Source organism: Dendronephthya gigantea, unplaced genomic scaffold, assembly GCF_004324835.1.
Source record: "Dendronephthya gigantea isolate DGI-Jeju-01 unplaced genomic scaffold, DenGig_1.0 000056F, whole genome shotgun sequence".
In the NCBI taxonomy this organism is placed as follows: Eukaryota; Metazoa; Cnidaria; class Anthozoa; order Malacalcyonacea; family Nephtheidae; genus Dendronephthya; species Dendronephthya gigantea.
In genome coordinates this window covers 466,475-493,865 of record NW_021163066.1, presented here as the reverse complement: position 1 = coordinate 493,865, position 27,391 = coordinate 466,475, and the positions used below count along the sequence as shown (strand labels likewise).

The 27,391-nt window shown below is 37.1% G+C and overlaps 5 protein-coding genes across 8 annotated transcripts in view; 1 reads left to right on the top strand and 4 right to left on the bottom strand.

Annotated features, from left to right (window-relative positions):
• Nucleotides 1-27,391, top strand: part of LOC114529322 (synaptotagmin-4-like) — a 55,137-nt gene that overhangs the window by 10,550 nt on the left and 17,196 nt on the right. For both annotated transcript variants that reach the window (XM_028551080.1, XM_028551079.1), the window contains exon 3: nucleotides 22,214-22,324. The gene's annotated coding sequence lies outside the window, so the exon portion shown is untranslated. The remainder of the gene's footprint in view (nucleotides 1-22,213; nucleotides 22,325-27,391) is intronic.
• LOC114529326 (synaptotagmin-A-like) lies at nucleotides 629-6,884 on the bottom strand. Its single transcript, XM_028551086.1, has 6 exons — nucleotides 6,694-6,884; nucleotides 5,886-6,375; nucleotides 2,197-2,653; nucleotides 1,475-1,883; nucleotides 1,198-1,327; nucleotides 629-1,080 (listed from the first exon to the last, which is right to left on the bottom strand). Exons 2-6 carry the CDS (start codon nucleotides 5,896-5,898, stop codon nucleotides 746-748), a joined length of 1,344 nt encoding a protein of 447 aa, XP_028406887.1. The 5' UTR covers nucleotides 5,899-6,375; nucleotides 6,694-6,884; the 3' UTR covers nucleotides 629-745.
• Nucleotides 7,667-10,779, bottom strand: LOC114529327. Its single transcript, XM_028551088.1, has 4 exons — nucleotides 10,682-10,779; nucleotides 9,039-9,676; nucleotides 8,344-8,485; nucleotides 7,667-8,162 (listed from the first exon to the last, which is right to left on the bottom strand). Exons 1-4 carry the CDS (start codon nucleotides 10,698-10,700, stop codon nucleotides 7,807-7,809), a joined length of 1,155 nt encoding a protein of 384 aa, XP_028406889.1. The 5' UTR covers nucleotides 10,701-10,779; the 3' UTR covers nucleotides 7,667-7,806.
• On the bottom strand, nucleotides 11,510-20,758 carry LOC114529325 (synaptotagmin-A-like). Of its 3 annotated transcripts, XM_028551084.1 has the most exons (6): nucleotides 20,652-20,758; nucleotides 19,305-19,367; nucleotides 15,919-16,206; nucleotides 14,935-15,524; nucleotides 12,573-12,708; nucleotides 11,510-12,036 (listed from the first exon to the last, which is right to left on the bottom strand). In XM_028551084.1, exons 2-6 carry the CDS (start codon nucleotides 19,312-19,314, stop codon nucleotides 11,684-11,686), a joined length of 1,377 nt encoding a protein of 458 aa, XP_028406885.1. In that variant the 5' UTR covers nucleotides 19,315-19,367; nucleotides 20,652-20,758; the 3' UTR covers nucleotides 11,510-11,683. The 3 variants fall into 3 exon arrangements, with proteins under 3 accessions (XP_028406885.1, XP_028406884.1, XP_028406886.1); XM_028551083.1 differs by lacking the exons at nucleotides 19,305-19,367; nucleotides 20,652-20,758 and adding an exon at nucleotides 17,668-18,278; XM_028551085.1 differs by lacking the exons at nucleotides 19,305-19,367; nucleotides 20,652-20,758 and adding an exon at nucleotides 16,407-17,640.
• Nucleotides 20,876-26,647, bottom strand: LOC114529328 (synaptotagmin-1-like). Its single transcript, XM_028551089.1, has 6 exons — nucleotides 26,387-26,647; nucleotides 25,373-25,585; nucleotides 24,887-25,084; nucleotides 24,039-24,703; nucleotides 22,187-22,313; nucleotides 20,876-21,866 (listed from the first exon to the last, which is right to left on the bottom strand). The coding sequence occupies exons 4-6, from the start codon at nucleotides 24,360-24,362 to the stop codon at nucleotides 21,550-21,552; spliced, it is 768 nt and encodes a 255-aa protein (XP_028406890.1). The 5' UTR covers nucleotides 24,363-24,703; nucleotides 24,887-25,084; nucleotides 25,373-25,585; nucleotides 26,387-26,647; the 3' UTR covers nucleotides 20,876-21,549.

Sequence of the window (27,391 nt, the reverse complement as noted above, 5' to 3'; positions counted from 1 at the left end):
ATAATTTTCTTGTATGATTGCATGGCGACTTTAGTAATTATAATAACTTGTAGGTACACCACGTAAGTATTTAATACTTACGTGGTGTACCTACAAGTTATTATAATTAAATATATACTCAATAATTTAACAAAACACTGAACAAAATTAAACCTAGGGAATAATCTTTTTATGATATTATAAGGTAATCTGTCTGTCTGTAATTATACGAACAATCCTATTCGAGATTACACGCATAAAGGAATTATGTTTTGGATGCTTGGTTGTTCTGCACTTTTAAAACATTTCTTGTACTGCTGCTTCTGATCATAACAAGTTGTTTTGTTGAAACATTTGGACGTGATTCATACCTGTTTGTCCTGTTCGTCACAGCAGGAAGAAACACGTTTGGGCACATCTTGAATCTGCTGTGTTTGCTATAATTTGAAAAGCGAAACTGCAAAATCTTCTTTATGTTGTAACACTTGCTACATTCCACCTCCTGGGTGACGTCACTTTTGCCTCAAGGTCTACAGACTCACCCAACCTCGCTCAAGGCTTCTTTGGTGTATTAATAATGAAAGATTGATGATAAAAAAAGCAACCCAGGTACTACACAAACATTGGTATATAATAATTTTAAAAATCTATTCTTTAAAAATTTTTACATATCTCTAGCTATATTTGTACAATACTCCGAGAGTGTGTTACAGAGAACACTCCTGTATATTAACACACTCCAGTGTCATGTGCATTTAAAGACCAGTTAAGGCGTCACCGTTCTTACAGGTTTAAGTGCATGCCATTGCGCAATACTTAGCTGCGGTTTATCAATGATTGTTTCCCAATGTTGATATCCACTCGCTGTGATATCATTCTGTCTGCCAGTTCCTAGGAATACGTAACCAATTCCTTGCTTCGTAACTGACTTAGAGAATACTGTTAGTTTTACGAGAACTTGTTTCATTTTCCCACGCGAGAAAAAGCCCGATAAATGAAATGTTTCTTTGTACGTTGGACTATTGCATTTCGTAACCATTCTTGTCTTCAAGCGTTGCACAATCTTATCACAAAATATTACGTGGATTTTTACGTACGTGTCTAAAAAGATTAAACAATTCATGTATAAATGAACGAGTTTTGAAATAAGTAGAACATGTTCCTCTTTGGGAAGGTGTATCGAGGTGAAAATGAAACTCAAATCACTATTTTCCTTACCAAGTAGCTTCTTCTTCTTTAATGGACTTCTCAGGTTTCGACATTCAACGATTTCCAAAGTGACGCTATCCACAACAGGGTCGTACTTCAGACGAACTAAAATATCGCCACATTTTGGCGATTGACTTGTCTGAATAAAATAAACATGATATGTATCAGAGTAGTTTCAATTCGAAATGCTACCAACACTGGACCACTACGTTTAAGATATCTCTTCCGGAGAGTTTAGACCAAACCGCAGCAGCTTCTAGTTCACTAACTACTCTCTATAACATACCTGAACTATGCCAGGGTGTTGTAGTTCGATTATTTCGTTGCGTGGAAAAGATGGAGGAAGACCAAGTACGACGTGAACAGCCTCCGCCACGACTGTTGCATTGTCAAGGACGCGAAATGATATCTTCGTTCCATTAAACAGATCTGCAGGAAAGTCACTCACAACACACGTCTCATGAAATACCAGTTCATCGACATTTACACATGAACAATATTTTGTTCTGAACTCTTGATGGTAACCTGAGAATTCTACTTGTACCCAAACGCACACGTTTGGTTCTTCAGTTAGATCTTTGAGCATCGTTATGTGATGAACACTTATGACTGTCACATTTAGTTCACTCGAGGCGATGCAATAATAAAGTGCAAATTTCAAATTTGCCTGCATGTCTTCATCAATCACGCTTACCCTGAGAAATGAATTCGAAATTTGAGTTAAGAAACTGAAATTTAAGAGATTTCTGTGTTAGAGAGGTGATCGTATTACAGAAATATGTTTGCATTAAAGAGATGTCTGTATTAGAGAGAGATGTCTGTATTAGAGAGGGATGTCTGTATTAGAGAGAGATGTCTGTATTAGAGAGAGATGTCTGTATTAGAGAGAGATGTCTGTATTAGAGAGAGATGTCTGTATTAGAGAGAGATGTTTGTATTAGAGAGAGATGTCTGTATTGGAGGAATGCACACTAAGTCATATAAGACGAGAAAAGAAACCACACACACCTTCTTGTTTTTGGCGAGTAAAGTAAATTCAGGTCTTGCAGAGAAATAGATCCAGACAGCGCTTTCTTTACTGATTTTCTTTTCAGTGGACTTAGCGGCTCCATTTTTGAAATCTCTTGTGTAATGTTGGGATTTGATTGTGTAGCATACGTCGCAGTGGTGACAGGCACGTTGTTATTGGTTCTAGTACCAATCGAGTCAATCTCGTATTCTTCCGACGAAAGTTCGTCATTCGACATCGTGCGTACACGATCCTGAACCGGCACCTTCCGTGTCAAAGGAAGACTGAATCCCGGGATATCATGGGGGAGTATTGTAGGTGTACGATTCAAAGCCATGGGTTTCTTTGGACGTTTTTGTAGTTGAAAGCCTCGGTTCAAAGTCAATTTGTAAAGGAGATATAGGAATAATAATAGTAAGAGACCTGTGCCTATCCCCAAGGAAATTGGTAGGAAGTCTGTTGAGAAAGAAAATAGCGGTGTAAAAATAGCGGTATTGGATAGCTCTATCAGCTCTGAATTGTTGTAGCGCAACCAGTTTTCTTTCTATCTGATAGCTCTATCAGTTCTAAACTGTTCTTCCTAGAGGCCCAGTAAGAATCATCTCTTATTGATCCAGTGTTACTAAAGGAGGAAAACTAAACTAAACTAACTTTATTTATACTGGATAGCTCTATCAGTTCTAAACTGTTCTTCCTAGAGGTCCAGTAAGGATCATCTCTTATTAATCCAGTGTTACTAAAGGAGGAAAACTAAACTAAACTAACTTCATTTATACTGGATGTAGCTCTATAGCTTATTAACAACTATATATTTAATCATGCATGTCAACCGCTGTTCTTAAAACAGGCTCTTATCCGTTTCCTGAGATACTGGTCGTGGCGCTTTACTCTTAAAAAGCCATAAAAAATTTACATCTAAAAGAGACATCGCAATTGGTTTCCATAGTAATATCTTTGATGTCCCTTTGAAAACTGAGCTCGATTTCAAAACATGAGTTACCATAGACTGATCACATCAAAGTGCAAAGGCTGATCCTTACAACCGACATGCAATACGCAGTATCAATTTCAAGTATCAATTAAAACAATGAGTCAATTCCATGGCAAAACAATTTAAATTTAAAAAGAAATATTCGTTGTGAAGTATGCCTACATATATTGGCACTTCAGCTGGTATTTTTTCCTATAAATGCCTCAAAAAGTGCGCCCAATTTGGCTTAAAATGTTTAACTTTTATGTGAGTTTGTATGCGGCGGACTTTGATGAAAATATAGTCAAGTTGCATGTGAACCATGTCAATGAACAATAACAAGCGAAGGAACTTTCTAGTCTAAAAATCGCGAGTAATATTTGACTGCCTTAAAAATATTGCATTAATTGAATATAATACAGTTTAAATTATATCTTTACTCTATATCTTTACTATCTTGAAATAGTCAGAAACTGAATTTCACAATGTCCGTTTGTTATGATGTAAATATTTTGCGTATAAAGACATTAGCTGACATAAAGAGAGTGAAGAGCCAGACCACCTGCAGGTGATAATATAATTTACTATACAAATGGTAATTTACTTCATGCATGCAAACGGTTTAGGAAATTTTTGCTACGAAACGGTTTAGGAAATTTTTTCACAAATTCCGATATGCTGGCATGTGAAATGCAGAGTCAGAGAACAGAAGATTTTTCGATCCGTTGACACGTTTATTGTGGAACTTGATGTACGAGATTTTTATTGTGAAACTTGGGCAATCATCCGTTATAAGGGTGAGAACACTTAAATCAGAAATCGCATTATATTTTTTCGTAATTTATGTCTTATTTGAAAGAGGTATCATGTCTTCCTATATGTCTCAAAAATCGCCAACATTCAGTTGAAATTCTACACCAAAATTCCCCATAGCAAGAGATTAATTCCTGTAAACACAACTCGTTAATACAAGCCTATATGTATAGCTTTATAAATACCAGAAAAAAGCAATTGTAAATAACAGAATTACTTTGCACGATTAGCGCAATCTTTTAACACAATAGCCTTGATAAAAGCAAGATTAAGTTGGATTTTTTTAAAGTCATCTATGTCGGGATAAATACGCTAATTCGTGTTTCCACGCTTTTTTTTATTGCAAAGCCTCAAATTTGCAAAATATTCTCGTTAGCACACTCTTTTTAATACAAAGGCATAGGGCCTAAATAGATTGACAAGAACTTTTGCCATAGCAGAATACTTCAAAAACAAGATGCAATCTTTTCGTAAATATTAGGTAATCTTTAGGTCTCTTGAGGTAGCAATGCGTCAAAATGATTTTGAAGTTGTGGAATATATATTCGTGCATGTTCTGACATGTCATTTAAATAATGAACATTAAGCGGAAACTAAATAATAAAACCAGGAAACCATTCAAACTAGACTATAATACGTAATTCAAATCTTATATATAAACATTTACATGCTTATAGAACTTTAATTAACTGCATGGTCAGTATAAAAGTTAAAAGCCCCAAAGAAATATCGTTCAAAGTATCTTTTCAACACTCATAACTTGAATTTTTTGTGGTGATCACATTTATATATATTCATCCTTAAGGTCAACAAAAAGCTAGCTCACTTAAGCGTTCAATATTCAAGAGACTGCAGTCTTTCATTCCTTCATCTTGTATATAGTTTAAATATTTGTTGCCATGCATATGTATATAAAATTGTTTCAGCTCGGCTTTGTTTGCTGGGATCATTTTGTCATAACCACATGTTATTTTGCATACCAGAACATAATTATTACGATAGTTGCGATGCGGGTTGCCAGGTTAGACTGCATCTTAGCCCAACAATTTGATCATAAATATATACTTAAAACTTCCGTCTCATTAATATTCCATCAAAGAGGCATATTCACAAAATTGAAGTCTCATGTTCCTAATCCAATCGCGGTAAAATATATACAATAAATGGTGTCGAATATTCGAGGGATTTTAAGTTAGACCACAGTCTGGTGATTTTCTTTGCTAGATTTGAGACAGGCAGTAATTATGTGATATTGCTTCAGATAAGTTTTGGCGAATATAGAGTTGATCATATAAGGAGGTTATTTTACTTCAAATTGGTATGTTCTGCGTACTTGAAAATGCTTTTCACATGAGACAGATAACTCCCCGCATCTCTTTCACGCGCGCGTAAAAAGTGAACAGCACTTGGTACAATTCAAGAAAAGTACATTAGTACAAATATCAGATTGTGAACAATTTTGTACAGCTCTTTTCTCGACCTATTACAGTGTGGTTGATGCCATTTGTTGTGATTTGGCCTGTGTGCTTCAAAATTCACGCAATCTACGACCAAATAGCTCAAAGTCGCGCGTATAATCAAATATTACTAACATACACAGCTAGTATAAAAAATTACCAATATAATTCGACCAGACCAGCATACCAAGTATGCGTTTATAGATCAAGTATACGTTTATAGCAAGTATACTTATAATATTATACCTATTACACAGTCTTCGCTAATATTCGATGTTATATTTGATGCGATTTATTAAATACCGCGCAGTGTCTACGTGAGAAACGACCACAATGCTATTGAATATAATCTCCATCAAAATGCGGAAAGTCAGTTGAAGAAGACAATTCAAAATTCGCGTCGACTTCTGATTTAGATTAAACTAGATATGAAATCTCGTCAACTTACATTCTCCCTGCATCTTTGCTGTCAGTTTAAGTAATGCACATCTCAACAATGTTCAAGAAGACCTGTTTGTTCATTCATTTTCAGGATATTTTCCCCTCGTTTCATTAATGTATTACAGCATATTCGGTGACTTCCATATGCAATATTGAGCACGTCGCGCTTTTTTCGTTATTGGCTGCGACTATAAGAACAGAGTATCGCATAACATCAGCCCACGCTGAGACCGCGCTTATTCCGTTCCGGAAAATGACGTCATACGAATCCACCCTACTTCCGTATGATGGTGTATTGATGCCTGAACTGCAATATACGGAAGAATCGGAACCAGCGGCGACGATTGTATCGTGAATTATTTTTAAACCATCATTCGTGTTGAAGAAGATTCTTTAGAGGATTCTCGATTACAAACATTCCTGTCATTGGCCAGTATCGTCTTTCCATTACGGGTGAAACGGTCTTGGAGTAATCTTGTGTGGTAGACGACTCCAAACTATAGCAATATGAATAAGCAAACCACAGCAATAAAAATTATTTTCTTCTAGTCTTCTTGTTCGCACTTACAGCAGAGCATTGGGGAAGGATGCAATTGGTTGCATTTTGTGTGTAATGTTAGCTGCTGAAGAATTCGGATGGAAGAATGATTTATATAGTTGTACAACATCCGCTTTTCACATATGGGGCTATATCGAAACCGGAAAGTTTTGTTGCTTTACTAATAAGCAATGCTAGTAATGTAATGATTCCTGTCTCCTGCTCCGGCTAAGAGACAGTTATGACTCTATTTCCATAACAAATGGTCGAGACTTACACATATTCTGTGCACAAGACGGCCCTAGCTCTATACCAAGTCCAATGAATGATGATTTCTTGATTGCTCACGAAAACACGTTGTTTTGAGTGGGGTACATCAATACCAGCTCCTCTTCGAGGAAAATAAATGCAAATGATGGCGCCATTTAAAAAAAAAAAGCGGGTGCGTGAATTCATGTGACTGTTTTTGGACTGACCGCGGTGCTGAAACGGAAGTTTGAAAAGAGCTTTGTGGCCATAGAAACACTCGAGATGGATTTGAATATAATTTAATCAAGTGTTGACGAAAACCATGCAAAATTTCGTAATCCTTTCTCATTGTTCTACCCATCTTTCACTTACAACCAGCCGGTCTCTCTCTTGCAACCTGCGTAGAAATACTAGAAAACCTTTGACACCCAGAAAACCTTTCCTAATTGTGTCTACATTTCTTATTGCTGCGGCCAAAAAGTCAGATCAATGCGTGTGGTGTGACCTTGACTTTTTCAACCGAAGCATGTTGGCCAATCTCTGTTGCTGTTCGGTACCGGAATTGGGTGTCCTATGTTGTAATTATGTAATAGTTATCGTGGTCATAAAAGGGTATATTAGACGAAGCGATCTTCAATATATAGGAAGAGGTCTAGTGAGCACCGCCACTGTTTCCTGAATGGGCTGAACTCTCCCTGAAAACTTTGCATATACGCGATTGTTGAGAAAGAAACAAATGTGTTTCAATGGTTTGGTTCAGACAATTACGGTGTTTTAACGAGCACTAGTTTTCTTAATGTCGAAATCTTGTCTATTTGTCCAGTGATTGTAAGACAGATTGTAAGCAAATAATTTGATTGTAATAAGCAAATCATAATAGTGCTGGTGATTTATGTGCAAATGTTTGACGTTTTCCAGACAATAAATTAACAAGAAAAATATAATATAATCCAATAGAATAAGGCTTATTAATTTTTGTGTTTATGCAAAAGAAATTGGCGAATTAAACACTTCGTGTCTAAAAATATAATTGCTAGAATCACCTATAAAATTGAGAAAGCGTCTAGTGTGAGCTGGCGTTTTATTACTTAGGATAGTCTTTGCTCCGTCCCTGTTGAAATCATAGAAAAGCAGTAGACATTTAGCTTCCTTTATTGGTAATGGCTTGTATTGGATGCCATTTCTCGATGGTTAAATGTGGTTTTTCTATGACACTGGCCCAGTGTCTTGCACCATAGTCCAATTTAAACGGATGTCCGTTATCTAATTCAAATTGATAGCCCAAAAATACCACCCCAATCAGATCGTCCTTGTTTATTAATCGCTTTCTGTGATGAGACAGACTCAAGATGACGCTTGTTTGAGGCATTCTTTTTCCAGTTACAATAAAGTCAAATGATTCTTCGAATTCTGGGGAAGTTGTGTTCTGTTTGACTGTCGTTTTTTTCCTGTATTTGCGTTCACCGCTGTCGTACACTCGTATCTGTACAAAAGGATCTAAAATAAAGAGAGACAGAAGAGTTTTATGGTTCAACTGCCGAGGATATGAACAGCAACAACAACTGGCCGAAACAGCATTTGCCGAAAGCAAAATCTAGCAGCAACAATCGCTAGCAGCAGCTTGAAACACCAACAAGATACACCAAGAATGATGTCTAAAACACCGACAAGAACGTACTGATTTTACTTTTCTCTGAAACTCTTTTAAGTCCTTCGGCACTTTTCACTGTGACTGTTAACTTTCCTTCTGAAGGATTGTGACATAAAGCGACTAACATCTCTCCATGCGTCGGTCGCTCACTCGTCTGCTCTGAGTCGCTCTAAACGTGAAAAATAACCCGTATATTGTTATATCTATGGTCGTTTGGTGTTTTCCAGAACCCTCTGTTGATTTGAATACGTGCCTATATCATTAAACTGATGTTGCACATAACTCATGTGGGTAGATTTAAGTCTCTCTAATGAGTTGACTAATCGAGTTAACTGCGTGGTTAGGTCATGCAGAGGTGGAACGTGTTCTTGACAGGAGCTACCTTAAGGTGATCTGATGTTGTACAGAACTCATGTAAGTAGAGTTAAATCTCTCCTGTGTTCTCTCTCAGTTGACTAAGATAAGCATGGTTAGACCATGCAGAGGTGGTGATCTGATGTTGTACAGAACTCATGTGAGTAGAGTTAAGTCTTTCATGTGTTCTCTCTCAGTTGACTGAGTTAAGCATGACTAGATCATACAGAGGTGGTACATGTTCTTGAATGAGAGCTGCCTTAAAGTGATCTGATATTGTACAGAACTCATGAGTGGACGTTAGGCGTCGTCTGTACATGATCTAGCATTCTTGAAATTTGCCTCTTTAGAAAGTACGATCGACTTACCGCAAGTGGCTGACTTTTCTCATCACTCTGATCGCCCAAATTCCTAAGACTATCCAAAGACGACGAATCTGGGCTGCTGTGTTTCAGATGACGTTCGGAAATACCTCGGAAGAGTGACCGCGAAAGATCTTTACCTTGACTGGAGTGTTTATACGAAGCATGCTCTTTCTTGATTCTACGAATTCGTGGAGACATGCATGGAGTGTTTATATTATCTAACGAAACTGCGTTAGACAGTGGGCGATAATGATAGCCTTTCATTTCGATCTTAGCGTCATCATCTTCTATTATGGACTCTAAACTGTCCGATGATTTTGAGTATTGATTTGGTGATGAAGTCGGGTCAAATTGATATTTATTACGGTAAAACGCATCCATATCAACGCCATATTGATCAGGATCTAAATTATCTTCAAGCTCTTCCTTGTGTTTCAACGATGAGCCATATTTCAGAGGAGGTATTGCTGGTGGTTGTACAGATTGATGGCTTGCATTCAAAGGCGGGAAATCCTGATATCTGATAGCATCCTGGGCGGGGTAGGGTGGGGTTTTTCGTCTGTTGTTCCAGAGAAGGTATACCACTAGGATAATGAGGGTGATGCATGTTGAGGCCAGGACACTCGAGGCTACAATGGCTGCTGAAATTAGGAGCATATATGGATAGAGTGATATCACCTTAAGGCTTGTCTATATGATCATCCCGGGGTTTTTTTCTCCCTGGGCTACTTTTGATGTATTGAAAGAAATTGCGGTCAACGATTTTGTGAAATCTCGAAATCTTACACAGCGTATGAACGAAAAATGACATTCAAATGCGATAGTCTTTTTATATCAACCTCTAAATTAGATAAACAGCATCTTAATTCATCAAACACTGTCTATCTCTTCATGCAGTAATATGTTTTTGATACATTATACATTAATTTCGACAAGTTTATCATAGCTAGAATTTTATCCAGGGAAACAAGGTCACTTTTGAACAGTTCCTAAAGATAACATATTTTGGCATTGAGAATTTAAATTATTGGTTGGTTTGCCGGCAGACAGAAACTTCATCAATATAGGCCTTTCTTAGAATGCACGTCATTCGTCTGATGTTACAAGACGTTTGATTGGCTGGTTAGTTTTTCAGAGTCAGACATTTAACGTTTGTCATCATAATGAAAAAGATCTATTAAGAATAATTATGCGGCCATTATTCATGCACAGTTCCGCTTCAGCTCGCGGGAAGACGAGTGAATTTCCATCAAAATTTAACCAAAACGTGAGTGAATTGCCCCGTTTATTTTCCACGAACATTACCATAACTTATTCAGATTATTATTTACTTGATAATCGAGTGATTGAATATGCTTCCATAACACAATATCCAGCCACTTAATGCATATAGTAAAGAGCTCATTGAAACTGAACTAGTTAAGTATATTGCATTGTTTATTTATAATATTTGTACAAATGTTTCGAACAAGTTATTAGAAATGTCGGACAGAATTATCGAAATTACTTCATTCATTTATTCATTGTACCTAAAACACTTCACAACGCTTCTGAGATAGTGTCAGAGCGCACGTCTAAATCTTATGGATTCTCGCAAGATGATTGTTTTCCTTTAAGTCTTAATAGTTTGTATTAATTGTTCTTACCTTTATTCAAATTAACCATACTGCAATAACGTAGAAAAGATCGTTTACATATTAGCCAATTCCCTCTTTCTGTAAGCGACAGAGGTACAGAGATAAATCGTCGGCTGTGTGAGAGTATAATGTGATTACACTCCGTTTGTTCAAGTTTTTTCCTGTCATAACGGATCGCGACGTCATAATACTACCATAAACAATTCCCATCCTATTGAATTTTACACAAAAAACGCGACACGGAGACATAAGTATGTACAAAACAAAGACTCGAAGCTTCAGTTAGCAACATTTATGTAAATTTTTGTGTAAAAGATTTGTAGGAAGATTGAGTTCTCTTCCGCAAGCTGGATTGATGTACTCAAATCGGTCAGAAAACCTGGGGTTGTAGGGTTCGCACGCACCGAAAGACCTGAAATCTTTCAAGCTTTGCATGATTCTTAGTATATTTTGAATATGCTGTAAACATAACACATAATGATCTGAATGAATCATATTGTGAATGTTATATTTCATATCTCTTATGCATCTCTTATGCAGGATTGATTGAAAACCCTACAAATATTGAAACTAACTTATAAATTTGATCGGTATTTTGAGGTATTTTATTCCCACGAAAACACAATTATTAGGCGAGAAATGTGGAGTTTATATTGCTCATCATCCTTGGTAGTACAAAAGACCATTTTGTATCGAATTCGCTGTAATGATTCTTTAATATGTTATTTGATGACCTTCTCTCGATAGATCCTAGAATTAGCGACACGACATCACCCTTGTCAGACAATTGTGCGTACCCTCCACGTTAATGACGTGAGCTGAATTTCGCTGAGTCAATTTTCCTACATTTTTGAAATGTATTCACAGGTTTATTTGCTGCTCATAACGTAATGTGTAATTAAATAAACGTAATAAAACAAAAGTTACACTCTCTTTACATATAACATTTCTTGTTGCGAGGATTCCTTCATTTATCAATCGCATACATACAACAATATATCCATATTTTTTTCACGTAGAAAACGCCTGAACGGGATGCCATTCTTCAATAGTTAAATGTGGTTTCTCTATTATACTGGCCCAATGTCTTGCACCATAGTCCAGCATAAACGGATGTGGTCCAAACAACTCAAATTGATAGCCCAAAAATACAACGCCAATTAAAATGCTTTTGCTCAGGACGTTGACTCGACTTCCGTGATGGTAAAGTCTTAAGATGACGCTTGTTTGAGGCATTTTATCTTTTGTTACAACAAAGTCAAAAGATTCTTCGTAAACTGGTGTCTTGGTGTCGTGTTTGATGGTCGTCTTCTTCTTGTAAATACGTTCTCCGCAGAAGAAGACACGAATCTTTATGTAGGGATCTGGAACGAGTTAGATAGGTTAAAGGTTCCTTGAATATAGACTAAATTTGCTAAGAAAAATGAAGAAGAATTGTTCGGAGATATTATGGAATGAAGAGATCAGAAGAAGATGTGAGGTGGTAGACATTGCAGAGAAGATGAGGGAAGCAAGGTTGAGATGATAAGACACGTAATAAGAAGAGATGAAGGAGAGCTGGTCAGAGATATTTTGAAATGAAGAGATCAGAATATATGAGGTGGTAGACATTGCAGAGAAGATAAGGGAAGCAAGGTTGAAATGATATGGACACGTAATAAGGAGAGATGGAGAGCTGGTCAGAGATATTATGAAATGAAGAGATCAGAAGAAGATGTGAGGTGGTAGACATTGCAGGGAAGATGAGGGAAGCAAGGTTGAGATGATATGGACACGTAATAAGAAGAGATGAAGGAGAGCTGGTCAGTAGAATAAAGGAATGAAAGGAAACCAATGGAGAGTAAGAACAGATACGCGGGAAGGATAAAAGATAACCATGTTAATATACGGAAACACCTACCAACTTTGCCTGATTTTGTAACACCAGGAAGTCCTTTTGCACTTTTGATTGTAATTGTCAACTTTCCTTCTGAAGGATTGTGGGTCAATGCGACCAGAATCTCTCCAAGCGGAGGACGTTCACAGAACTCATCACCCTGCGTCGAAAAAGTTGACATGGAGAAGTTACTCCAGTTTAATTTACAGTCCACTAGACTCGTGGACTACTGTTTACCAATATTTCAGCGGCTGTTACCGTAAGATAACATGCACTAAAGGACTGCCACGCGCTTTGGACGTGTTGACGGGCCAATATTGGAAAAGTATTGTCATGCAAATTTCTTTTAGAAAATGCTTTGCAAGGGGTAACTGATAATTTAGATGAACACCAAGTTTGCCTTTAGCATTTAAACATGTCGCTTTCATTTTTCACAACTAACTTTGGCAAGTATGCAATAAATGTTTTAGACTCTGAAGTTTATACGCATTGTCGGTCTTGCACGAAACAGAGTACATATAGTTTATCTTTAAAAGATTTCAGATATTTCCATTTCCAATCGATATAATTTCTTGCAACTTATAAATATTTTATTTGGCTTTATCAATTTTCCGCCACTTTTGAAGATTGAAAAACAAAAGCTACCGAGACGATAAGTATCTTTCCGTCCGTCAAAGCCCCTTGAAAACTGACGTTATAGCTACGACATAACATCTCATGGCTGAAATCGTAGGAAATTACATTTTTTCGTCTTACACAAAAAAGTTATGCAATTCTTTACAGCCGTAAAACTTTACAACTTGCACAAGGATAATTCGTGTATATGCAACAGCTGATATTTCTTGTCATATATCACCGATTGTCAAACAGGAAAGAATATCCCTTGTATATACATTTATTAGTTGACTAGATATACCGTTTATCTCCATGCTTATTTAGGAATTTTGCCTGTGGCTTGCATGGAAATTCGATCAAAATGATTAACTTGCCCGTGTGATGCTCACGAGACCGACTTGTGTCGGGCAAAGCTTATGTACACAATTGATAATATACATGAAGGATTGTATTTTATTCCTACTGACAGGACCAATTTATTTTATTCATGTTCTTGCTAGAAATGTAAATATATTTAAAAAAAAAGAAAACATCGATAAAATTTTGATAAAGAGTATCACGCACGCATGTGTTTGAAATTCGGGCAGTGATTCTTATATAGAGATGCTTCATTTCTCTCAAATCATTTCATAGAATTCTCTTAAAAAGAACTGCTAAATGCTGAATATATTTTAACCACAACTTTTGAGCACGTCTGTTATATTAACGCATGCATGTTTGACAATATTCATGAAAACATAACTAAATGAAATTTATCGGTATGACTCGGAAAAGATAAGTTTCAAGTGTTTCAGGAAGTCGTGTATATTATCAAACTTCTGTCTTGTGGCTTTGAAAATATATCGCTGAGAAATACCGAACTTTGTGTCCGCAATATGAGTGAGTTTTTCAGTCGCACAATTAAAAATGAATGCACTAATTATAGATGTTGTGCAAAAACGTGCTGAGCAAAAAAAAAGCCTTGATAGATGGATTGCCGGTGTGGAAATAATTACAGGCAACTAGATGCACGATGAACACAGCTATTTAATAAACCTGTTGACTGTTGTTGTCCAGTTTAAGGCAGGGTTTCTTCCTTAAATCAAGGTGCAAATTGCCATTGTAGGAAACAACATAATTATGTGATATCTACGCTAGTGAATAATACAAAAGTTTATGATCTCCGCCTCCCGAGGTAACGACTTCCATGCACTTCTATGTAACACCTTAGTAATCAATGTGTGTAATATATTTACGCTTGTGAAGTCGCAGGATAACTTCCCTTTTAGAATGTATGCACTATCGTCTTGAAAAGGATTTTTAGTTAAAATCCATGCCATATCTGAGGTCAAAATATTATGCAAAATGCACTCTGTGTAAACTTCCCGATATATCAGTATAGGTCTGAACGTGAATTCCTACATATCCAATTGTCGTCATACAAATCACGCCTACAGTGAGCTCCTGAAAGCGAAAGGCGAATAATATCGTCGTAAAGTCAAAAGAGTACGCGCGTGTTGTTCCGAAACACCCTGCACTTGCGGAACGGAAGGCAGCGTTAATAAAAACTTCGTGAAGGATGTGTTTAGCATATTAGATGAACACAAGCTCGGTGTATCCAGCGACCAAACATACTACGAATCCCGCTCTCCTGAGAAAGAAGAGTCAAAGTTTTGTCTAGACATGCAAAACTCTTTTAGACAGCCTAATCCTACATACACAACTTCATCAATATTTGTTTATCATGCATCGCTATTCCTATGCTCGCTGTATTCATATACGATGTACTTACTAGTTCGTCGGACACCATTGGAGTTAGACTGAGACATTTGCTTGTAATCTTATTCGGTTGTAAGTCCGCTAACGACACATGAAGTTGACCAATGGCTTTGTTCTCGGCATTGTTCATAACCAAAAACTGGAGACTGCATTCGCGTATTTTCGTATGCGTGAAGCCGGACACCAAGAATGTTTCGTTGAACAGCGGATCCACTGAATTGAAAACGAATTTCGTCTCTCGACGCCAGTTCATTTCATCCGGTTTTAAAATAGCGATGACGTAAGACTCTAGATTATCGTCCCCAGGTAAACGGAGCGCTTGAATAACGTTCACGTGAAGCTGACGGTTTTTTTCGTCGAAGTAATACGAGAACTCCAGCTTTCCGACAACTTCCGAACTTGACGAGATCGTAGCGCTTCGCTTGGATCTTTTCTCTGGCGAAGTCGGCTCGCTGAAGCCTCGGAAACGACGACTGAAAGGCGACGTGGGGCTGCTAGGGCAGCTGTAACCTCCCTTATGGCTGGTACGGTGTTTGATCGTTATGGCAGGAGATCCCGCAGTATTTAGCTGCTCTAGGGAAATAGCATTTGGGTAATGGTCTCCTTTAAAAACAGAAAGTAAACCATGTTTATTGATTAGTCGTGAGGTCAGTTGTACGAAGACTGGATAGCGTTATCTTCAATTAATAAGGAGAAACATTACTTCAGATCTACTGAAGATCAATTCTAACAAACTACGGGCAATTTTAGAACCTAAAATATCACTTGGCACAGCCCCTTCTGTGAGGTTGAGTCATTCCGCCCAAATAGTCCATGTTGCCAACTTTGAAGTGTATTGTTAGTTTTTCTCTAGTGGAGATCTAAGTTTCTATATTTTGATTAAAAACCTTCACTAACTCTAATAATAAAGTCACAGTAACCGTCTCGCCCTGTTGTTGTGGATTTCTTGAAGTAAAGGTGAATGGAACAACTCAAATTATTCAAACAACTAACATACCATCACTCCGATGGCCAAAGAATTTCGACATATCAGGGCCATAGTTACGAGTGTCCAACAGCTCAGCGGTTATAGGTGGGGGAAGACTGGAGACTGGACCCTGGACCCTGCGTGGTATCGTTCCCGGCATGAACTGCGGGATGTCTTCATGTATAATGATGCCGGGGGGAAGTTGACGGTCGCGATGAACTGGGGCTGGTCTCTTCCGTCGTACAGCCCGAACAAGATAGAGAAGAAGTAAAAGAAGAATCGCGCATATTGATCCAAGGACTCCCGAAACAATGAGAACTGAAAAGAAAAGCGATTAATAGAGTTTGAAACAGAGGAAATAACATGGCTCTAACAGGAACTATGAGTTAAAAAACGTCGTGCAAACAGTCATGCTAGTATACACTTAGAAACTATTGATGCGGATGAAAAGCACACTTGAGTATTTGCCATACGCCAGAATTGGGATACAACCAGACACTGATTATATTTATCCTTACTCTCAGAACCGAAGAAAAATTTGATCTATGCTCATATCAGGCGTGTCTCTGAGAGATAAAACGTCGTGGATTCTTCTTTGGAGATCGCATTTCGAGAAATTAGATGTTGGCAATTGTCTGGCTCAGTCCGACCGATTGCATGCTTAAACCCACGAACAGCGAATGTCACTCAAAATGTAAATTACTTTTGTTGCCAGCTGTCCATGGAGACGATGGAATGAATTATTCGCGCCATTTACCGCGATTTGGTTATCAATGAACGTTGGATAAAAGGACTTTAGCGATTGTCAATAAACTTGCCATGATTCTATTAATCCTGATCAACCTGTACGTCTATTTAGATCACACCTATAAGGCCTAAATCGTCACAGTTAAGTTAAATAAGGTTACTTCTTCATAACGAAACACGCTAATCTACCTTTTCTTCATGTTTTTGCCTAAAGTATCTATCATTTACAACTTTTAGTGTTAGCCATGTGACTACTTAAGAATGCATGGTGATTTATTGTATAACAAAAATAAATATATAATTATATCTAAACACTATCAACAAGGTAGTTAATATCGAATATTAAAATTGTTAGTTTTTGTTGCAAGCTTGGTGATGCGATCAACCATTCCATTGCAACAATTCCCCTTATGTAACTCTCCATGGAAACTCCTTGGTGGAACTAAACACGCCAATTTATTATTTAATTATTCTTAATCAGTAATTAGAAGCATCGGATTTTAGTCTAGAATATATGGTTTGTAAGACGGAATTTTAATGATAGGAGAAACAACAATAGTTCAATGAACATATTGCAAGATAGCTTCTCTCGAATCGTAGTATCATTTACAATAATGCTTTTTAGTCTTGATGATAAATTCTTTCAAATAAGATGATTTTTAAGATGATTTTTATGACCTTCAATCAACTTAGCCGTTCATGAATTTAACCAAACTTCTATATTGATATTAGAGTAAGCACTTGTCTATATTTAAAATTAACCGGGAAGGGATGAATGTAAGATAATCATCCTATATACGATTAAACAGCCATCATTTCAAACTTGACCTTTAGATGATAAATTCGTTAGGTCACGATAAACAAATACATTCAGCTCGGGCGTTTAAGTTTTGGTTTAACGAAGAGAAATATACAGAATAAAACACAAAACTAGGAGCCGTGCCACTGGAGGGGATGTGAATGCAAATGAACCAGTCTGTCTGCATGATATAAGAAAATAATGATCCCCTTTAACGCTGTACATTTGATTACCTTTACTCTTCTCAACCATTCCCAACGATTCCTTAATCTATGGTAGATTCCATTACATATGAAAGCAATCCGTGATATTTAACATCGCTATAGTTTAGAAGTTCCAATGACAATCAGAGTAATGAGCACTTAGAAATGCATATATCCTGGTTAACTTGCGTTATTTTATGTTTGCCGACGGCTAAAGGATATACGTCACATGGGGGTGGCTAATATTGACCGCTATAGTCTTACTCGGGGGTGTTGTAAGTCTCAGTAAATACACCAGGCTTGGTTTCTACCGGAGGTTGAAACTACAGGCGTGATGCTAGACGCTGATTGGCCTAGGATTTCACACCTATAGGCTATATATTTCAACAGACGTTCAGTATAATCCACTTGATTTTTTAAGAAATTAGTATAGATCCAGTTTCACTATATTTGTGTTTTTCTATGTAATTCAGCCAGTATTGTGACGACAGTCACGTATGGCAGCTTCTCGCTCACGAAACTGGCTAAACACATTTGAATGTGTATAAAATATCTCTTCTTTATTGACTTCATGTAGTCAGTTAAACTCCACTGGCTTCTATTTTTGTACATTCTGGGTGGTATTGGTTGTTACAGCCATGACAACGCTAGTTCTTCTCAAAAAAATCATATTGAAGTTAAACTGCTTGTTTAAATTAATTTCAGTTATCAGAAATTCTAGTTTAAATGCAATTCTCTCGTTTAAAACCCTTGGAGTTGAAAAGTTGGGAATATTTCAACCAGTTTCGTCTTGACATTGGAAAATCAGCAATCATGTTGCCGCGTGAATATTTCATAGAAAGAATTGTCATAGATTAAGATTGCGCAAGTGGTTTTTTAAGCCCAAACGAGGATTAAAAATGATCATATTGAAAAGGTCAATACAAGGTGAATTATGAATTTGTGGCAAGTTTAATCGGTAAACCCTAATTGTGCCTCCCGCCGCCATTTCTATGAGCAATTATTCGTCTCAGTCGCTGCAATAAAGACGATTTTCATATTTCTGTCTAAAGTAGAAAGCACTTAATTATACTATTGATATAGTTCGGGCAAGCTCATAGTGTCAAACGTAAACAATCCCATCTCTAGTCACTTAACCTCCACGATTTTAATAGCGAGACCTAAAGTCACAAGTCTCAGGAATAAATTCAGCTATTTTTACTTCAAGAAAGGGCCGCAAAGTCATCTAGAAACAACATCAAACTTTCAATTTCCGCTTGTGGTTAAATGCGGACACTCTTCTATCAGAATTGAATATTTTTTTACGCTTCAGCTAGTACATTTCCTCTCTCCTCTTAAATATCCTGATGTATGTGATAGAGTGATCAACACCAGTGATGGCGTTATCTGCCCTGGCCGACGTAGTTGTTCAGGAAAAGCGTAAAAATGGAGTTTACAACACTGAATTCATTTTAGAATTTTCTCTGAAGGAAAGACTCGTTGCTAGCAAATAGTACCTGGCGGCGTGAACCGAATAGAATCAGCAAAATTGACATTAAGAGTTGAGGCATATAAAATCGGTCTATTGCAATGTTCAATACCATTTATCACTGGATGACAATGGCTGTAAAATACCGTTCATGGTACCTGGGTATTTTTTAATTAATACAAATTGTAAACTGGCTTACTTGGTTCCATGTTATCGTATTTCACATCATCTCTTCCTCCGAGTTACTCTGAAAATCCAGGACCTTTTTGGATACAAAAATCAACAAAGGAACTTCTGAAATATACCTTTAAAACAAGCTCATAACAAGCGTATAGCATGTGATTCTTTACTCAGTCAACAACACGACTACTGCACACTTTCAAGTTTACTAGACTACAGGGTGTCCCAAAAAAAACGAAAACTATTGAAATCACTCATTGTTAAAATTTGAATGCCGTGTTCACGAATTTCAACCCATGGGGATTTAATGCAACTTATAAAATACTAAATGCTTTATGTTGCTAGAGATGGGAATATGTCGAAGGTCATGGTCCTTGAGATGCACATTTAAATATTGTTATCCATATTTGTGAATTGTAAATATTGTTAATAAATATCATTTTTGCGTACAAGCAAATTTTACTGCATCATATGCATGCATAAAAATGCGTATGGTAAACATTTATACACTTGTGGGTCCCAACAGACTGTTTAGGCATTCAAACTCTAACAATTGTATTGTTATGGGTGATTTCAATAGTTTTCGTTTTTTTTTGGGACACCCTGTAGAGTAGACTCGTCATACAGGACGACTCCGTGGAAAATTCAACCTCAACTATAATCACACATATTATTCAGTTATTTATTATTGTGTTAAAGGCTAAATAATTGCCCCATTTAAGGTTCATAAAGTGAAAATGTCTTGTACAAGTAAGGACATGCAATTAAAGACAGTGTAAAGGGAGACATAGTCTGGAGCCTCAGTAAACGCCAAAGTGGCCATAATAGCTAGGATTTGATATTAAAACGGCTCAATTAAGCACAAATCTTTTGAAATTTTGCCTCTATAAAGATTTCAAACGCGTGCGGTCGACAAAAGCTATTGGAAGATAATCGCTTATTATGTAAGAAATCTACCATTGTATTTACTGTGCCCAAGTTTTGCATAAAAATGAACAAATTGTCGAAATAATTGTGGGAATAATTCATGACTATGCGTTTTAACACAGAATGCACCAATCTTCATTGACCAGACTCGACAAATCATGCAAATCTTTATAGGGTGTAATTATACAATTAAGCGATTTCAGGTCCCTTACAGGAATAACGCTGAAACCGAAAACAATCATAATTAACATGCACAGAAGACGAAGGTTAAATTGTTAAGCGAAGTCTGAGGATTAAAATTACTTCATTATTGGATTGAAGATAATCATTTCCGAAGTTAATACTAGTGTGAGTATATAGCCTTCAATTTTGATTCAATGTGATACTTAACATTTTGAGGTCCCCGAAATATTTTGCTTCTGAAAGTAACGGTACCTACCTTGCTTCCAAAACGTTCATCCAGCAATTGTAATATTTCTTTATAATCCCGAGTTGCTGGCAAAAGTTAGCATGAAGCCACAAACGCCATACAATCGACTCTTGAAACCTGTTTATTTTGAATTATATTCAAATCAAAGTCGATTTTTAAACAAAGACAAAATGGGTCGCTTCAGCAATTTTGACCTTTGGCTCATCCAGAAGTCTACATGTGTATATAGGGATTTCTAATGTTTTATTGAAATTTTACCACCTCAAGTATAGAATATTACATCAAGAATAAGAAATAAACGATTAAATTCATTCTGTGAAATATATTCTTCATCCTTTAACCGACTAACAGTCTTGCAGCAATCTGCTCTCGTAGTAGCTATGTCGAGTTTTTTGTTTGTGTAACGAAGACATCCTGTTTATGTATCATTGTTGATAATGATAACCAGTCCTTCGTGAATATTTTTGCATATAAGTCAGCTTACCTATGCTAGAACTGATCATAGGGATCTGTTTTACCAGTTTTCATTTAGGATTAACTTCATTGTGATATTCCCATACAGAAATGTTTTAAAATTTACATGAGTAAACTCTTTCAGGAAATCAGGAAATACATTGTTTTATATCTGATATAACAGCATAAGTGGTTATAAGGGTCTCTGATCGCATATTTGCCCTTTTACCTCGAAATATAAATATCGGTGTAATTATTTTGTGCGTTTTCAGCAGAATTGATAAAATAAAATTGTTGTAATTTTTCACTACGCTATAGCATATAGAACCGAATGGTTTTCACTATTACCTATGTATATTCACCTTGCCTTCATGCAGTGTGTAACCGTTCAATATTAAGTCTATCGATTTCTTTAAAAATATATCATATCGCATATGCTATTGAAGGTTATTGTTCATTTCAAAACAGGATATATTTTATGCCATTGTTCAATTGATAAATTGGGTTTATCCATCATCATATTCCAGTGTTGATAACCCGTCTCGGTTGGGTCAACGTTAAATCCGACCAAAACGACGCCAATCAAATGATCTCGTAGTTTTCCGCGGTGAATCACTTTCATTGTGATGCTCGTTGATTGCATCTGATCGCGTGTTAACTCAAAGTCAAATCCTTCGTCGAATTCTGGGTTCCATTCGTGATGCTGTACTTTGGTTTTTCTTTTGAAGATTCTGTTTAAATCCTGCATCACGTTGATTTTAACAAAAGCGTCTAAAACATATGTTTGCACTGAATACTTTCTCTAGATTTAGCAATATAGGCCTGAACAATATAACTTTATTTATACTGGATAGCTCTATCAGTTCTAAACTGTTCTTCCTAAAGGTCCACTAAGGATCATCTCTTATTGATCCAGTTTTACTACAGGAGGAAACCTAAACTAAACTAACTTTATTTATACTGGATAGCTCTATCAGTTCTAAACTGTTCTTCCTAGAGGTCCAGTAAAGATCATATCTTATTGATCCAGTGTTGCTACAGGAGGAAAACTAAATTTATGATGACTAACGACAGCAGATCTATATTCTAACCTGTGTGTCCAACTCTCGTCATTTTAGGCAACCCCCTGGCTCTGATAATCTTCACGTTCAACTTCCAATCGATGGGATCATAATCCATGGAAACCAGTAAATCACCAACATAAGAGCGATCTTTCTCCTGGCAATAAGGTAAAATTTAGTTTCTGGTACAATATAGTACAGTAAAGTACAATGCTGTACAATACAGTACAACAAAGTACAGCATTCAGTTTAACTCTAAAGTTGCTAGTTTGAGCTCATTTGCATTGAGTTAGGTTTATAATGAGCTAGATAATGATATCAATCTGTAAACCATATCTTGGACAATATGAATGCAAAGCGAGCGAGCACACAGGATAACAGCATGAAAAATAAATACGAATGTCGGATTGTTTTAAAATAATAAAATAGAAGAATTCCGCCCACATCGCAGCAGGGAAAATAACTGAACACAGCAAACGTTATTTTTATTTAATTTTAAATTTAAAACTCGCAACGATTTCTTTTTGACGTCTCGGTCATTCCAAACCCACACATACACACACACCTACTTGCATTTCTCACGTTTTCAAAAAAACTAAGAATAATAGCTCGATTAAAACTTAAAGTGATTTGCTCAATATATCGTATCCTCCACTTCTCCAGCTGATCGCCGCAGTCTGCACTGTAGTGTTTTAAACCAGTATTTTTAACCAAACGCTTGCCTTGCCTCATAGACTATCGTTATAACGGGACTTTCACTCTGTCCGGCATTAGTTTCATAATAAATTGATGCCAGAAAATTTATGTTAGATAATGTAACTTGGTAAAATCGTGAAGGTTTACTAGGGATAGAAATTTTCCTTACAAACGCGTGCCTCGAAAGAGTTTAAAAATCAGATTAGGAACAATATGTGTAAAATGTATACTGTACACAAACATTCTCAAATGATGAATCTCGAAGTATAAAACTTTTAGTTTTAGCTGTTAAATCAAAGCTTTGAATGGCTTCGTCCGAAAGTCTGTTTTATATAACATCTGAACTAATCTATCATTTTTGATATATGATCTATTGATCTGGTTGCATCATCTCCTATACACTTATTTGAGTGGTTCTACATGTAAATCCAAGTTCCATCGTATTTAAAATAAATTAAATTCCCAACCGCGACAGGGTCGTTGCACGACACAAATAGCAGACACCCAGCTGAGTCACCACGCCACACATGCTGAGTTAAAACACGCGTTATATATCCAGCACAAATGAATGCAATGGAACAAATGCTGTTGGACTTCCTTAAGTTGTAAACACGGGGGCGAGACATCGCGATTGTCAAACATGACAACATGATTTATGGCTAATTCAATCACACCCGCGCAAGACCGTTAAATAACATAACGAATTTGTTTGCTCAAAAAGTCACTTGTAAGGTATAATTTGGGCATCGTTTCAAGATCGTATCAAAGGTTGATTTGCATTCTGTTGATTGCTGCCCACTTGTGTCACCTGAAAGGGTTGTTTTAAGAAATATTCCTGACTCCTTCCGATCATGTCGCCTTTTACAACTTTTCTAACGAGAACCGATTTTGTCTAATTCTATTTTGATTGTCATAACTTTAAGTGCGAAATCGAACGTGATGCTGCAATGATGCAAATCCTATGTCATCACTAGATAGAGCATTGGTTGGGTGTTGTGATCAATCTTGTTCTTAAGTGAAGTTCCGTTCATTTTCTTCCTTTCACTTCCAAAAACTTTCCCATTCACTTCCAAAAACGGCCTTCAGTCACTTTTTAAATTTCGCATATGCAACGACCTCACTCGGTTGTAAAAGCATTCAATGAATGGATTTTTACGATACGGAGCTTGGAAAGTATAAATCTTACCTTAGGAACGCCAAGAGGTTGCTGTAGTTGACTTGTCCGACTTGTGAAGACATCAGGCTGTAGGTCTCTCAGTGAATAGGTCACCTCGCCAATAGTCTGATCAACATTAAAATCATTCAGTCTGAAAAGCAAGGCGCAGTCGTGCAACTTTGATAAAGAGAAACCGCTTATTGTGAACATCTCCCCAAAAATTGGATTCTCTGTTCCCTGAACTATTTTGGTTTGCGCCTCCCAGATAAACTTGTCTGGCTTGAGTTGAATGCTGAGGCATAACTTCCCGTCCTGTTTGCGTTCCACCGGAATCATAACATTACGAATGCGCATTATGTTCAGGATCAACGAACGCTGGCTAATTTGTTACTGGAGTGAGAATTCCAAAGTTGCTCCAGTGAGTTTGATCTGATGCTTTGATTGACGGAAAAGTCTCAGAAGTCGTGGGCTTTCATCAGGGGACTGGCGACTAGAGTTGCCAGAGCCTTCCAGGCTTGAGCCTGCGCTGCGGGTGGAGGGCGGTACATTTATCGCGAGAAGGTCGATCGAGCTTGAGCTTGGGTTACGGGATAATGGCTTCTTCGGTGATGTGGGGGCTTGGGGTGGGCTTGTCCTTGGTGTGACGATACTTGATGCTCTACGCTTCAGCTCGGATCCATCTCTCGTATCACGTTCTGGAAAGAAATCAAGTAATTTTCAGTCTATTACAGGCATCTCCTTCTACCACAGCCATTCTCTCTAATACAGACGTCTCTCTCTAACACTTGCACCCCCCTCTCTCTCTAAAAACATATCTCTCTAATACAGATATCTCTCTCTAATGCAACTACCTCTCTCTAATACAGACATCGACCTACCTACTAACGGTTGTAACGATATTTTTCGATGAATGGGCAATGACACTGTATATCCTCTTGGTTGGATGCTCGACGCTTCTTCATCGTCGTGTTTCCAGCTCTGTGTGAACTCCGTCGGACTCGTAGCGCGGGGGGAAGTTGATCTCACTGTCGGTGTCGGGGGGGTTATTATGGGTTGTACCAACCGAAGTTGTGTCCCTGAACGGATATATCGTGATCATAATTAGGATGATTTAAATTGTTTTGTATTGTCAGATCACGCGAATACTCGCGCTCAAGTTTTTAAGAGCGAATACGATGCTGATCGGAGAGTGATTGTGACGATAAGGATTATGATGATAACGGTAATGATCGTGATAACGATGATCATTATCATTATGGTGCTGATAATGATGATGATTATGATAATATAGTGATGATTATGATATTGATGGTGAAGATAATGGTAATCATGAAGCGCGATGATTTTCTTTAATCCCATCTTACCTGGGATCACAAACTCCGGGATTTCATTTCGCACCAAGGATTTACTTCGAAAAATCTTGCTTGATTTTCGTTGTGTTGTCGGAGTTGGAGTGGAATGTTTCCTCAACGGATATTCCGAAGGAACCTTTCTCCGCTTCCATGCTCTGCGTGCTACTAATGATACGACTATGATGATTATGCAGAAGGCTACACCAAGCAAAGCTGTCACCAACGCTAAATACAGCAACAAAAATCACTGTTTCACTTCAGTAAACTTGCAGAATCTCAGGGAGATTGGAAAAGAGCTTCGTTTATCACTAATTTTCAACAAAATCGTAATACTGTTATCCAGTTAAGGTGTTCGATCAGTTGCTACTGAAAGTAATTAATTAAATATTCTATGAAAGTCTGCGTCGCATTCATTAGGTATTTAAATTTCCATTCATGCATAAGAGAGGAAATGTTCAACTATATGCTGTATTTAATAGCCAAGCAATTCGTATTTTCACCTGCTTCTTGTGATCAAAAGCAATAAAAATTCTGTGTGCTGAATTTATTGTGAACACCTATCTCCTTTATATCTTCTCTCAATATCGCTAAAGAATTTCACGTTATTTATGAATATCCGTGTTGACTCTATTGAAATTCTGTAATAATAATAATCCTTCTCGTAATAATAATAAACCCCCTTCGTCTCATCGCAACTCGTATTCTTTCACTTAAACGTTTCCCCTCAATAGCGCTCATAATTATTAAAAAAAGATAAATCTGCAATTTTGAGCATCGTCAGGAAAGCAAGTATCCTCGTGTCTCTCATTATCTGAGTTTACAGGGTAATCCTTTGGAGGTAACACGAGATCACTGTTATTGGCGGATTCTACGAGTTTTATATTTCAAAGAACGATGAACTTATTTCGATAAGCAGTGAACTCTTAGATATCCACATGAATATTATAAATATATATTCTAAAATAGTAAAATTATTCTTTAAATTTCAATGAATGATTAATATTAAAAGGAAGCTATCGCACTGACCTGTCGAACTCATGATTTAGAATATTTGTCTGTCATTTTGCAGCAATGCAGCCAACTTTATAGCTTTTGTGTTATGATGGAGTATCAACCCAACTCCATCGCCTTCACCAGCGTACAACACAAACAAATTTAAAATATTTCAACTCCAAAACTTCTATAGTAATCCTATATCATTGTAAGGTTCGCATATCCATTTATGACATGAATAATGGTTTCTGTGCTGTGCCGTTGGATGTTTCGCCCCACTACACTCCATCAAATATATGATTTGACATTTTAAATGATCTCGCACGCACGGCTGGTCTTGCCGTTTATTTGCGTCCCACGTTAGCCAATCACAACGCAGTAGAGCGAAATTTGAATGGAGGTTGATGACGCCAACGCTTGTAACCGTTGCATAGTAAGTGCTCGATTAGTAAGTCATTAAACGCTTCAGATAGCAGAGGTATTGTCAACATGGCATTGGAATGGAATAAAGTGAAATTTTTTTTTGTTCGACGCTTTACGCCCAATAACAACGGGATGGTTTTGCTACAGTAACTTTACAGAGGCGAATATCTGTCGAAACCCACGCGCAATTCAGAAAAAGCAAAAAACGGGTAGCGCAAACATGTTTGGTGAAAATTGAATCAGATTAGAATGATGTTCAAGGCATTGATAGAAATGATCTATTAAGCACTCATTCTTCGGATTAACCTATCAGATTAAGATTAAGGACCGTTCTCCATGCAGAAACAAACCGGCATATATAGAGATAATATCTTACACCAACCACCGGCATATAGAGAGATAATATCTGCTCTATTAGCCGAATTCATATTAGAGACGTCTTTCCCGTCTAACGGGAAATTTAGACGGGAAACTCATTGAAGACGGGAACCTTGAATTTCTGAAATATCAACACGGTCAAGTACGGAAGATGAGTCTAAGATGAGATTCCCGCTCCTAACATGAATTCAGCTGATATCTGTTGGCTCTCCAAACTGAGTGCCCATATGATAATTC